This window comes from Hyperoodon ampullatus (genome assembly GCF_949752795.1).
Source record: "Hyperoodon ampullatus genome assembly, chromosome: 19".
NCBI lineage: Eukaryota > Metazoa > Chordata > Mammalia > Artiodactyla > Ziphiidae > Hyperoodon > Hyperoodon ampullatus.
Window position 1 is genome coordinate 48,192,940 of NC_136932.1, and position 15,025 is coordinate 48,207,964.

Below are 15,025 nucleotides of genomic sequence, written 5' to 3' on the forward strand. Positions count from 1 at the left end.
CTCCGCGGCATGTGGGATCTTCCCGGACCGGGGCACGAACCCGTGTCCCCTGCATTGGCAGGCAGACTCTCTACCACTGCGCCACCAGGGAAGCCCGAGTACATCTATTTTTAAAGCTCATTTACTTCCTTACACACTCATGATTTATTTGCATATTGACATGAAAGCTGGCTTCATCATCCATCCATTATCAATCAGACAAAAAAAATCTATCAAGCACACACAGGATGCACAGATCTGTTTTTGAAATGGTGTCGTGGTGTTAATCTGTCCTAAAACTAGGAGTACTTTTTTTAAAAGAAGCTATAGTACGTTGAGAAAGAAGTATTATCATTTTTCTGGGAGGAAAATTTGCTAAATACTGCAGCAAACTCCTCACAGAAGCCACAAAATCACCTCTGAAGTTTTTTAAGGAACAACTCCCTGAAGTCTAGAATTTATGAGACCAGCAAATGTAAAATTTTCACAACTCTAACACACATCTCTCTAGGGCTCAGTGAAGACTTGCCTCAGATTTATATGTCTAATTAGGTTTAATCTTAAAAGTACAACATGAAAAAACCTAGAATGTTTCAAATAATCTGAAATAGCAATCCTATGACAGTTATAACAACTGCAATTTCAAACACCAAGGCTTGCATAACTTCACAATATAATCATCTCAAAACGTGATCAAAAACTTTGGGTAGGAGCTTCTTTCATAAATTCTTCGAGGACAGCTACCACACTTTTGGCTTCGGGCATTTCTTCGTGTTCCACTTTAACAATCTTCAAAAGGATATCTCCACTACCACAGTTCTTTAGGAACATGTAACATTTAAACAAAGCATAATGATTCATTTCTGCCTGCTGGATAAATCTCTTCAAATTATTTGTGTCTTGTATGGCCTAGAAAAAGATTACCCAGTTAAATATGTGTTTAGTGAGATAATAATGAAGCCTGAAAAAGATCTCCTATCCAGCTGAGAACTCAACATATGTTACTGAAATGTCTGCTTTTTATTTTTGAATATTTTCATCTTTTTTTTTTTTTTTTTGCGGTACACGGGCCTCTCACCATTGTGGCCTCTCCCGTTGCGGAGCACAGGCTCCGGACGCGCAGGCCCAGCGGCCATGGCCCACGGTCCCAGCCGCTCCGCGGCATGTGGGATCCTCCCGGACCAGGGCATGAACCCGTGTCCCCTGCATCGGCAGGCGGACTCTCAACCACTGCGCCACCAGGGAAGCCCCTATTTTCGTCATTTTTATTGCTAATGTGCTTTGCCCTTGGTAGAACAAAATCTTTTATATATATAAAGTAAAAATACTTTACAAATCTCCTAAATAAGGTGACAACATGCCTCCCCACCAAAATTTTGAACGCTTAGGCATGGAACTCCTTTTTTTGTGCTTTCCAACTAAGATATGTCACAAATTACAAGACTGACGTCCTTGAAATATAAGCAAGCATTCAATCCAGTTAATTGGATATGCAATGGTACATATGCAGAAGCCACTGAAAAATATAAATGGAATGCCTTTTGAGGATTCTAGTTTGTGTTTGTTTTTGAAAAATTATTTTAATTATTGTGAATAAGGCTTATGGTACAAAATAGATACAGAATAATGCAAATTTATGGTTAAGACCCAGACTCTACTTGACAATTTATCAAAAACTATAAAGATATTGTTTACATATAAAGAATGACAGGTAACATCTTTCATTAGTATTGCCTTTACAATTTATAATGTCGCTATATCATAGTGGATAGATTTGCTCCATTGAAATGTGTCTTTTTGTTTATTTGCAAATAGTAAACTAACATGAAAAAATGTTCAGCCTGAATAATAATTAAAGACAGATTTGAACAGCTATGGAGTGCCAGTATTAAATTAATAAAAATAAATAAGATTGATAAAAACTGTTATATTAGGTTCTGCATAGAAAACCCAGACTCATTGCTGGCCATTCTGTAATTTGTTCCTATTTTTCTGAAGTGCAAGCTGGCAATTTGTAATAGGAACCAAAGCATTCAAACACTTTGACTTGGGAATCCCACTTTAGGGAATATACCCTAAGGTAATAATCCAAATGAAAAAGATACGATCCAGCAATGCTCCTTCTGCATCTACCTGAAGAAAACAAAAACACCTATTCAAAAAGGTATCTGCACCCTCATGTTCCCTGCGGCATCACCAACGACACGAAGAACGCAAGTGTCCACTGACGGATGAGTGGACAAAGAAACTGTGGTATATATACCCAGTGGAATACCACTCAGCCATGAAAAAGAATGAGATCCTGCCATCGGTGACAACACGGATGGACCTCAGGGGCACCATGCTAAGTGCTAAGTGAAACAAGTCCGACAGAGAAAGACAAATACCACACGATCTCTTCTACATGTGGAATCCAAATATATAGAGAGTTAAAAAAAAAAAAAAAAAAAACAAGCTCATAGACTTCGAGAACAGACTGGTGGCCACCAGAGGCAGGAGGTAGGGAGTGGGAGAAATGGGCGAACTGTTTTGGTTTTGGTTGAAATAAACTGAATTTTTAAAATGCAAATAAAGGGACTTCCCTGGTGGTCCAGTGGTTAAGAATCCATCTTGCAATGCAGGGGACGCTGGTTCGATCCCCGGTCAGGGGACTAAGATCCCACATGCTCTGGGGCAACTAAGCCTGCGCGCCACAACCAGAGAGCCCGCACGCCGCAGTGAAGAGCCCACGCTCTGCAACTAAGACCCGACACAGCCAAAAAATAAAAAATAAATAAAAAAGCAAATAAAAACAGTGATATACCATCGTCACCCTGTCAGATTAGCAAAGATGAAAAGTTTAGGTACCCAGTGGTCACTGGGTGTGGGAAGACTGGCACTAAGGATTCTAGTTTTGAGAATGACATCATAGCTGTAAAGCAGATTTGTTACTCAGTCACGGGTACTAATTACAGTTCAGACAAAGACTATGTGTGGCACTCGGCACACAGCCAATTAGTTACCTTTAGTTTAAAGTTCTCCAGGACTTGTCGAAAAAGAAAAGGGTTACCTCCTTCAGCACCATTCAAAAAAGCCTGCATCCAATCCTCACAAAACCGATTGCTTCCTATAAAATATTTTAGAAAAATAAATAAAAGTGAAATCACAAGACATTTATTCTTCCTTTCTTTTTATTTATTTTCTTTTTTTAAATTGAGGTGTAATTGACATATTAGTTTCAGGTGCACAACATAATGATTCAATATTTGTATACATCATGATATTCTTTCCTCCTTTATAAAAACTCTTAAAATGAATTATTTAAGACTTCTATAATGGTCTAAAAAAACTTAACTCACCACCAGGTTAAGAAATACCAAAATGGTTGAAGCTCCAATGTGCCTCTTCCCAATCACATCCCCTTCCTTTCCCATCAGAAAGAATTATCATGCCCATGTCTTTCTTTAAACTTTTGCCACATACTTTATCTATAAGCCCTATATAGTATTATTTTGCATATGTTAAAACTGTATTTTTCTTTCATGGCTCTTGCACTATATAATACGTTTGTGTGCTATACTGAGACATATAGCTCTAGTTCACTCATTGTCACGGCTATATAGTATTCCATTGTACGAACAGAGCAGTTTATCAGTTCTGTTGACAGACACTTAAGTTGCTTTCAGTTCTTTGCTATTTCAAACAGTGCCCTTATGAACATCTTGTATTTGTCTCCTTGTGTACATATACAAGAGTTCTCTATATACCTAGGAGAAGAATTGCAAGGCATGACATGATTTCCACATTTCTAGAACTGCTATTGTTTTTGGTGATTTGGGGATAAACATGTAAAACTGCACAAGACAGGAAGGATAAGTTTGCATCATTTGTTCTCAGCGCAAAAAAGGAGATTCACAAGCCTGCTCCCGGGGTTGTGGCTCACCTGCGTTGTGGAACTGAGGCCGGGAGCTACTACAATCGATGATCACAGACTTATGCTGCTCCTCCGTCATGGCCATGCACAAAGACGTCATGGTGCCTTCGTGAATAAGGCCTTGGAGACTGGCCACACTCAGAAACCTGCCACACACACAATCCTTTTGCACAAACTATATTACAGGATGGGAAGGAGGAAGCAAATTCATTCTGCATTGGGAGCGGGGGTGGGTGTTAAAAACATAAATATCAGGCTTGCTGTGGAAAGGTTCTCTCTTTGCAAAACTGTTCTTTACCTGTGAATGTCTCTCTTTGTTTTTTCATCTGATTCTTTAACCTCAACAGGAGTATAACTCAGAGCCTATGAGAGAAAAATAAAGCCTAACTGACACATGTATTCCAGTTTTCCTTGTTAGGCAGCCACTTGTGACTAAACATCACCTCCCCCAATAACCACCATGCTAGACAGTGCTTGCTGGGCACTGTCCGGGAGCTCTCCAGAGCCTTGTTCAGCTGTTGCTCACTAATGGTCTGAAACCTGGCTTCACCACCTGGGCTTGTGGGGCCATCCAGCCTCAGCTGCATCTACCTACCACATATTTACATGAAAAACCTGGCCATTTACTCGAGCCTTCCCCATTGTCTGGATATTTTAGTGAATTTTTCATTTTTTATTTGGACATTTTTATATAGGTAGAATCACTTTTGACTTCCATTTTCCTTCTCAAATTATTTTGGAAATTACACCTCTTCCAGATCACTTCAAAGAGTAATTATTTTAGGGAGTTCCCTGCTGGTCTAGTGGTTAGCATTCGGGGCTTTCACTGCCGTGGCCCAGGTTCAATCCCTGGTCGGGGAACCAAGATCGCATATGCTGTGCAGCGCGGCCAAAATAAAAAAGGTAATTATTTTAAAACGTTTTATCCTATTAGAAGACTCAGTATTTGCAATTCTACCTTAGTAGTGTAATTTTCTAGATCTGAATAAATAGAGTGTGGTCTATCCTAATGCAGGCATTGTCTGAATGAATATTCGGGGGGGAAGGTAATGTTCAGAGAAAATAAGTATGCCTTTAAATAATCCAAACTCGGCCAAAGCGATTCTCAATTAAGGAAATGCTTTTGTTTGGGCAATACTTACAGCATGTAGCAGAAAGGTAAGCTGCTCCTGAAAGAGATGAACCACCCTTTGGATTGGGCATACAACATCCTCAAACCAGCTGCTCAGGTAGGACTGTACGTGGTTCTCCCCACCCCTTTCCTAGATCAAGAGAGAATGTCATTTGCTTTGATATCAGCCTTCACCTTGGACTTAACATTTTCTTCATGATACTCTTGACAGTGAAAAGAACTGGGGACAGACACCTTCTTTTAAGCTAACGCCACAAATTTTAAAAAAGGAATTGTGATATAACTTTGCTGGGCTTGTTGGGCAGAGTGGGGATTAATTCAGTACTGCATTTCTTAAAAACACACTAAGAAATGCGTTATATAAAATGAAGAGACTGAATTAATAGGGTTCCATGCTATTTCTTCACTGAAAGGAGTTGGGGCATTTACATGTCAGTCTCCTCCCACTGTACTGTGAACTCTTGGAGATACTCTCTTAATACTCCTCATCTCCCCAGCACCTGGCAGAGCGTCTGAAACGTCCATGGATGAGCTTATAAAGTGCCTGTTGAAGGACTGAGAGAATGCAGATAGTTCGTTCACACTCGAAATGCGAACAGGGAAGGATACAAGTCATCGCATCAGAGCACTCAAGCCCACTCTGGGTGTCAGACACGCTGCCAGGAGCTCATTTGGCTTCTTTGGCTGTGCTGCTCCCTGGGGCTGGAGGGAGAGCTCTAGCCTGGGGAGAGCAGCTCCCCCTAGACTCGTATCCCCGGCTCACTCCTATGCTATCCTTTCCCCTCCTGCAGTGTCTTGTAAGCACATGCACGACAAGTGAAAGGAATTATTACCACGTGTAATGGGGAGTAAATTTTAAGAGTTATGACTTAACTGCCACCAACCAAATGCGTAGTTTTTTAAAAGGTATGGATAAAGGAATCGATACGGATGTATCTAATTCATAAAAGATCGATTAATGAAAAATGGGATGTTTCTAAAAATCTTTGAGGTTGAGTTCAAGGACAGTCATCCCATTGCATAGCATGTCTCTGGTGCCAGAGGCTTTGTGGGCCATTAGTTCTGACCAGAATATAAATCTTATGTGTCTAGAAATTGGGAAAAGAATGTCATCTTCCTCGCTTGGCATGTTACTATATACCTTTGAATTTAATTGAATTTTTCATAGATGCAAAACTTCAGAAGCGGTCTTGTGAAACTTACAGCACTTATAGGACTATGTTCCCTGCTTCCCTTAACAAGCACCTTTCTTTTTTTTCTTCTTTTTTTAAAACAGAAATCCATTTTAAATTAATTTATTTATTTTTGGCTGCGTTGGGTCTTCATTGCTGTGCGCGGGCTTTCTCTAGTTGTGTGGAGTGGGGGCTACTCTTCATTGTGGTGCGCGGGCTTCTCATTGCAGTGGCTTCTCTTGTTGCGGAGCACGGGTTCCAGACACACGGGCTCAGCAGTTGCGGTGCACGGGCTCTAGAGCGCAGGCTCAGTAGTTGTGGCGCACGGGCTTAGTTGCTCCGCGGCATGTGGGATCTTCCCGGACCAGGGCTCGAACCCGTGTCCCCTGCATTGGCAGGCGGATTCTTAACCACTGCACCACCAGGGAAGCCCCCAAGCACCTATTAGCCCGCAAAGTAGCACATTTTCAGAATTTCTAAGTGTCTGTGTCCACCTGGATGATTTGACAAGTATAGCAGTCGCATAATGTTAATCATCTCAGTCTTTAAAAATATTAATGCAGGTACTTCCCTGGTGGTCCAGCAGTTAAGACTCCATGCTCCCAATGCAGGGGGCCCAGGTTCAATCCCTGGTCAGGGAACTAGATCCCGCATGCCACAACTAAAGATCCCACCTGCTGCAACTAAGACCCGGCACAACCAAATAAATAATAAATATTTTTTAAAAAGAATGAAACTCTTTAAAAAAAATTAATGCAATCATCTTACCTCACAGTTCATGTTATTTTTCAGCCCTTGAATATACTTGTCCAATTCAAGCCTGAAAGTATGTTCTTAAGGAAGCAATAAAGGATGAATCAAGAAAGGGTTTTATTTCTCAATAGGTAATATAAAAATCTCTCAAATAACTGTCAATTAAAACAAGCCAAGACAAACTGGTCGTATGGAGGTCTGAAATTGAACTTAATGCATAAGAGGTAGAAAACCTTTTCGGAGGTTGCTAGTAATAATCCTCTACTTGCCTGCCAACATTTTCCTTCCTGATACCCTCAAAGACCAAAGAAAGGATATAGCTCAAGTCCTTTTTCAGACCCTCCTAAAAAGCAGACCACATACTCTGAACAGTTATGTTCAGAGTCTGTTGTTGTTTGGGAAAGTAGTTTTTCTTGTTGGAAAAGGCAGTAATAACAACCAACTCGGTAACCTGGAGTTCTAGAAAAGAAAGAAAAAGGTTAAATATATTATTTTGATAACTCATGCATGTAGTTCTGTAGACTCCTCTGAGCCTTGGTCATCCTGATCTGGCAATACCATTAGACTGCTCAGTAGGTCAGAGCTTCCCAGACTTCTTGGTTTACTTGTAACAACAGAGAAAAATGAACATATACCATAATGGGCTTTAGCTGAAGCAGCACCTAACAAACATGGAATTTCTTTGAATTCTCCTGTCTTATGTGAAAAATTCATGCAAATTTCACTCTTGTTCATAGTTTATCCATGTTCACATAAATATAATCATCTTTTCTCCCTCCCCTAAACCTTCACGAATCACTGAAGCTCCAGGCAGATGTGAAGTGTTTATCCAATGGCCTTATCTTTGGTATGTGGCCTCATACTCCTGAGAGGACTTGATGCCAATATCATGGTCTGAAGTGAACTGCAATCAAGGGGTGTAGTGGAAAGATGGCTGGAATTCAACTGAGGACACCTATATTTAAGCCTGAATTCCATCAATGTGACCAGCCTTGGGACCTCAGCTTCTCTGAGTTTATTACTTCATCTGAAAATGGAAGTAAGAGTATCTGCTTTATCACCCCTTTGTAAGGAGAATGGCATTGAAGCTTGTGAAAGCCCTTTACAACTGTCAAGTATACACTTATAGTTTTGGTAATGAGCTCTTTTCTTCCAAGTACAAGACTATGTACGTAAACTGAGGAGTCAGAGTCTGCCATTCAGTTAATTCCATTCCACGAAGTGTGGGAGGCCCAGTGCTCAGCTGCCAGGGAACAAAGATGAACTTTGCAGGTCTAGTAGGTACTGATCTTTTGGAGTTTCTCACCACTTCTCATATTTAGCTCAGAAATAAAACTTCAGGATACAGCACATTTTATACTTACCTCAGCTCCACAGATGCAACATTACCCAGCCCTTCAAAGACTGCTCCCTTAGAAAGACGCTTAGCAATGAAACTGCACAGCTCTGGCTCCAATTCAGATGGTAGATTAGTATCCGCCAAGGAGAGGCTTGACAAATGAAAGACACACGTTCCTTACCAGTGGACTCTGCATTTACACCCCGTAAGTCAGACAGGACATCGCTAAAAGCCCTCACTAAGGACTCGGCAAAGCTTTCCATCTGACTCCTGTTGGTGAGGCTTCTAGGAATGTATATCACCAAGTATGATCTACCTCATCCATTTAAAATAGTTCTATCTTTCCAGCTCATTCTCTCTAGTATTATGACTCCACTGGGACCCCCAAGCCACTGACCTTATATCTTTTTCACAGTAGCCTCAAGTTTCTCATCCTCACCTCCTTCCTCCTTACCCAGCATAAATTCCAGTCATTGTAATCACACCCTTGCACACATTCTCATTCAACCCCTTTGTTTTCACCTCCCTGTACCTGCTTAGCAAAACTTCAGCCCTGGTTAGTCCAGCTGTCTACCTACTCTGCATCTGCACCTATGCAGCTGAATGTGGTTGGACAAAAACCCATATCCACAGTGTCCAGTCTCATTTTAAATTAATGACCACTAGGAATTCCCTGGCGGTCCAGCAGTTAGGTTGGTGGTTTCACTGCCGTAGGCCTGGGTTCAATCCCTGGTCGGGGAACTAAGATCCTGCAAGCCGTGCAGCACAGCCAAAATACGTACATACATACATACATAAATGACCACTAGCCTCCAGTGGGCCCTACTGCTGCCCAGCTATCACATTTCCTGGTTCACTCATTCTTCAACTCTTTGAGATCTCTATTTTTCTTTAAATTAATTTATTTATTTATTTATTTTGGCTGCATTGGGTCTTCATTGCTGAGCGCGGGCTTTCTCTAGTTGTGGCGAGCGGGGGCTAATCTTCGTTGCAGTGCGCAGGCTTCTCATTGCGGTGGCTTCTTTTGTTGCGGAGCACGGGCTCTAGGCACGCGGGCTTCAGTAGTTGTAGCTCGCGGGCTCTAGAGCACAGGCTCAGTAGTTGTGGGACACTTGGCTTAGCTGCTTCACGGCATGTGGGATCTTCCCAGACCAGGGCTTGAACCCGTGTCCCCTGCATTGGCAGGCGGATTCTTAACCACTGCGCCACCAGGGAAGTCCCTCGAGATCACTGTTTCATGCCTCCTCTTCTTTCCTCAATCCTCCAACTACCTACTACCCATGAATAAACACACCAGCTTAGTGATCATTTATGAGCTAAACATAAACACTTCAGTTTGGTTGAGATTAGAATATAAACAGAAACTATGAATTGAATATGCAGGAAGAAAAGCTCTTCTATCACCAAACTTCCCAATATAAAGTATAAACCCAATACATCTCACATCTTTGGTTTCATGTTATGGAAAATTTCAAACATATAAAAAGTAGAATATTATAATGAACCCACCTGTACCTAACACCCAGTTTTGACAATTATCAGCTTATGGGCAATCTTGTTTCACCTGGTGGGGGAGGGATAAACTGGGAGATTGGGATTGACTTTTTATTTATTTATTTATTTATTTTTAAAATTTATTTTTGCCTGCTTTGGGTCTTTGTTGCTGCTTGCAGGCTTTCTCTAGTTGTGGCGAGCAGGGGTTACTCTTCATTGAGGTGCGCGGGCTTCTCATTGTGGTGGCTTCTCGTTGTGGAGCACGGGCTCTAGGCGCGTGGGCTTCAGTAGTTGTGGCACGTGGGCTCAGTAGTTGTGGCACACGGGCTTAGTTGCTCCGTGCCATGTGGGATCTTCCTGGACCAGGGATCGAACCCACGTCCCCTGTGTTGGCAGGCAGATTCTTAACCACTGCGCCACCAGGGAAGTCCCTCGAGATCACTGTTTCATGCCTCCTCTTCTTTCCTCAATCCTCCAACTACCTACTACCCATGATCACTAAGCTAGCTTAGTGATCATTTATGAGCTAAACATAAACACTTCAGTTTGGTTGAGATTAGAATATAAACAGAAACTATAAATTGAATATGCAGGAAGAAAAGCTTTTCTGTCATCAAGCTTCCCAATATAAAATATAAACCCAATATGCCTCACATCTTTGGTTTCATGTTATGGAAAATTTCAAACATATAAAAAGTAGAGAGAATGGTATAATGAACCCACATGTACCTACCACCCAGTTTTGACAATTATCAGCTTATGGGCAATCTTGTTTCACTTGGTGGGGGGGATAAATTGGGAGACTGGGATTGACTTTTACACACTACTATATATAAAATAGATAACTAAAAAAGACCTAGTATATAGCACAGAGAACTCTACTCAGTACTCTGTAATAGCCTTTATGGGAAAAGAATCTAAAAAAGAGTGGTTATATGTATACATATAACTGATTCACTTTGCTGTCCACCTGAAACTAACACAACATTGTAAATCAACTATACTGCAATAAAAATTATTTTTTTAAAAAATCTTGTTTCACCTGTACTCCCATGTTGTCCATACCTCCCACTTCCCAGACTTATTTTGAAGCAAGTTTCTGGAATCATATTATTTCATCCCTAAATTTCTCATTAGGTATCTCTAAAAATGAGGACTTAAAAATATATATATATATATCCACAGTTCTATTACAGTACCTGAAAAATTCCTTAAATCATCCATCATCCAGTCACTCAGTGAACATATTTTTGTATTATACTCCACTTTGCATCCATCAAGTGTTGAGGTTCATTCATTCATATATATATAAGTATATATTAAATATCTACCCTGTGCCAGGTACCACTCAAGGTACTAGGTAGGGAGACATCGATGAACAAAAGAGACAGCAATCCCTGCTATCCTGGAGTTTACATTGTAGCGTGCAGCAGAGGAGCTATGAAAGGGTATTCGGGGGGGGGGGAAGGAGGATTTTAAATTTCTTGATACTTATATTGAATATTTACCGGAGTTCCAATCAAGAAGCTCAGATTAACTGTGTGGCTAATCACCCTGGGGCTAATCACAAGGGTATTTGGATCTGCCCCAGCCTTGGCTAAATGAACGAATAAAATCAAGATGAGGTTCCTAGGGGAGAGGTGGGCTTGATGGTTTGACTCAGGGAAAGCTGCATGGAGACAGGGTACCCACTGACATCTGCAGGCCAGAGATGCCCTTAAGAGAAAAGCACATACGCGGGATATGGCCAAGCTGTTTTTACCTGAAATCATCACCAGAGGGAGTTTCTGCATTTGTGCCACTTGGGCTTCCATCATCACTGTCCGCTCGCTGCTGTGCCCATCTGCACGCCGCAAAAGCAAGTCAGCTATCAACTTATGGGTTCTAACTCAAGCGGAGTATGGGGCCCCACCCCCCGCAAGCAGGATAGGGGCAGTCAACTAAAATGCTGCAAGGTAGAAGTGCTTGAATCCTCCACTGCGTCCATTGACAGGGAAAACCCATAAAACAGCTCAGACAAGAGCTCCTTCTCTCTCCAGGCCACTTAAGGGGTGGAGGAAAGGCTAAATTAAACATCCAGAAGAGTCAAGGAAATTTACTCTTAAAAACAGACTTTACAGGGAATTCCCTGGCGGTCCACTGGTTAGGACTCAGAACTTTCACTGCTGAGGGCCTGGGTTCAATCCCTGGTCGGGGAAATAACATCCCCCAAGCCACGCACTGCGGCCAAAACAAAAACAAAAACAGACTTTACAGGGCCAGAAGAACCCCAGGAAGTCTGCTGGGGCGGAGGGAAAAGAGGCAAAGGACAGAGGGTAACTAGCAGGTGGGCGTGGGGGTAGGGATGGCGGGTTGGGGATGGAGGAGAGTGGAGAGACAATGACAGGAAGGACAGGGGATGGGAATTGACATTATTGAGTGTGCGTGGTACTGCGCTAAACAAAAGGCAGGGGCGACAGGAAGGAGCTGGAAGATGTCAAGGACAGAGCGCAGAGGCATGGGAGGGCCAGGCACAAAAGTCCTGGGGGCCCGGAAGTACCGCGTAAGGCGAGGAGGGCCCTGAGGGCCAGAGACCTTGGCTGGGAGGGGAGAAGACGGCGTTTGAGAGCAGCCAGGCTGCGGGACCCGGGGTGGGCTGCGGGGCCGGGCTGCGGGGCCGGGCGGTGGGGCCGGGGCGGGGCCACAAGGGCGGCCGGGCGCTGCACCTGCTTCCGCGGTAGCTGTAGAGACAGTAGTGGCTGCTGGGCGGCGGCTCGAGTCTCCGCTCCTCAGCGGAGCCACCCTCCTCGCTGCTCTCTAGCTCCTTTTCATCCCCATCCAGCGATTCCTGCAAGGAGGGGAGCATCGCGGCGGCCACTGAACGGCCCTGTGTCCCCGCCAAACCGCTCCCCCGCTGCCGTACAGTCCTCGGTGGCCCGGCTCCTCCGGCTCCCGGCCCTCGCGTATCTGCGTTCCGCCGGTTTCCCGGGCTCTCAGGCGAGGAAGCTGGACCGCCCCCTGATTTTCATGTCTTCTCTCAAATCATTCAGGTCTCTGCAGAAACGTCACTTCCTCAGAGAGAACTTGACTGCCCTATGCAAAACACATCCCACACGCACGTCTACTGCTGTCCCATCAGTCTCTGTCCCGTCCCCTTATATTTCCTTCTTCTTCATCGCACTTACCCCCACGTTATGTATTTGTTTACTATGTCTCTCCCAGTAGAATGTCAGCTTGTTCACTGCTATATCCTCTGTCCTAGCCCACGGCCTACGGTGCTCAAGAACTGTTTGCTGAATTAGTTTTAAGATTTTGTAACGCCTAGGCATGTTTTTCTTGCACGTTTCACCCTATCACCATATCAAAGATATTAAAGTACACCTACATCCCATGTTAACTTTATATAGAAAAATAATAGCTAACATGTACTGAGCAGTTTCTGTGTGTGAGAACCCTTCTAAGTGCTTTAGAAATACTTACTCATTTAATTCTCACAACTCCATGAGGTAAATATTATCCCATTTGACAGATGAGTAAACCAAGGCCAGTATTACTTAACTTGTCCATGGTAAAATAGCTAATAAGTGGTAGAGTGGCATTCAAACCCACTCTGGTTCTAGAACTCTTTTTTTAATTATTATTATTTTATTTTTGGCTGCCTTGGGTCTTCATTGCTGCCCGCAGGCTTTCTCTAGTTGTGGCGAGTGGTGCACGGGCTTCTCATTGCACTGTCTTCTCTTGTTGCGGAGCGCAGGTTCTCAGCGTGTGGGCTTCAGTAGTTGTGGCTCGTGGGCTCTAGAGCACAGGCTCAGTAGTTGTGGCGCACGAGCTTAGTTGCTCCACGGCATGTGGGATCTTCCTGGACCAGGGATCGAACCCGTGTCCCCTGCATTGGCAGGCGGATTCTTAACTACTGCTCCACCAGGGGAGTCCCTCTAGAGCTCTTAATACTGCAAAATTGAATTGAGGACGACTTGTTGACCTAAAATTATTGGACAATTAATCTCAGGGTTGTTTTGTTTTGTTTTTTTGTTTGTTTTCACTTCTTTAGATCTTTAATTTCTTACAATATTTTGGTTTTCCAGAGTATAGTTCAGAACTTTTGTTAAATTTATTCCTAATTTTTATGCTTTTTGATGCTATTGTAAACAGAATTGTTTTCTTAATTTTATTTTCAGATTGCTTGTTGCTAGTGTATAGAAGTACAATTGATTTTTTTTTTTTTTTTTTTTGCGGTACAGGGGCCTCCCACCGCTGTGGCCTCTCCCGCTGCGGAGCACAGGCTCCGGACGCGCAGGCTCAGCGGCCATGGCTCACGGGCCCAGCCGCTCCGCAGTATGTGGGATCTTCGCGGACCGGGGCACGAACCCGTATCCCCTGCATCGGCAGGCGGACTCTCAACCACTGCGCCACCAGGGGAGCCCGCCCCTTGATTTTTGTATATTGATCTTGTACTGTGAACTTTGTTGAACTCTTATTAGCTCTAGATTTTTAAAAAATGTATTCCTTAGAATTTTCTATAAACAAGTGTATTAGTTTTCCAGGGTTCCCATTAATGAAGTACCACAGACTGAGTGGTTTAAACACACACACACACAAAAATTTTTTTTTGGCTGTGTGGTTTGCAGGACTGAACCTTGGGGTCCCAGAGTGAAAGTGCTGAGTCCTAACCACTGCACCCTAAACAACAAAATTTATTGTCCCACAGTTCTGGAGGTTAGAAGTCCAAAGTCAAGGTGAAAACAGGGTTGGTTCCTTCTGAGGGCTATGGGGAAAAGTCTGTTCCACGTTTTCTCCTTGATTTATAGTGGTCTCCTTCCTATATCTCTTTATATTGTTTTCTTCTATACCTATCTCTGCAACCAAATTTCCTCTTTTTGTAAGGACACCAGTCACCAGTGTCCACCCCCATGACCTCACCTTAGCATTATTACCTCTGTAAAGACTCTATTTCCAAATAAGGTCACATTATGAGGTGCTGGGGGGTAGGATTTCAACACATTACTTTTTCTTTGCGGGCTTTTTCTTTTATTCACACACTCATGCCATCTCTGAATAGAAATGGTTTTACTTGTTCCATTCCAATCTGGATTCCTTTTACTTCTTTTTCTTGCCTAATCACCCTGGCTGGACCTGCAGTACAATGCTGAATAAGAGTGGCAAGAGTGGACATCCTTATATTGTTCCAGCACCTTCCTTCTTCATTTTTGTTTTTGGTAGAGCACTGGGCACCATCTAAAATTATCTTATTTTTTATTTTAGGA

At 42.9% G+C, this 15,025-nt stretch overlaps 1 protein-coding gene across 1 annotated transcript; it reads right to left on the reverse strand.

Annotated features, from left to right (window-relative positions):
* Positions 1–657: 657 nt before the first annotated feature.
* Positions 658–12,627, reverse strand: LOC307067723 (protein Njmu-R1; the record flags this gene model as incomplete). Its single annotated transcript, XM_079725279.1, has 10 exons — positions 658–888; positions 2,982–3,085; positions 3,902–4,038; positions 4,191–4,255; positions 5,035–5,154; positions 6,965–7,016; positions 7,262–7,408; positions 8,314–8,439; positions 11,545–11,625; positions 12,488–12,627. 10 exons carry the CDS (start codon positions 12,625–12,627, stop codon positions 673–675), a joined length of 1,188 nt encoding a protein of 395 aa, XP_079581405.1. The 3' UTR covers positions 658–672.
* Between the last annotated feature and the right edge of the window lie 2,398 nt (positions 12,628–15,025).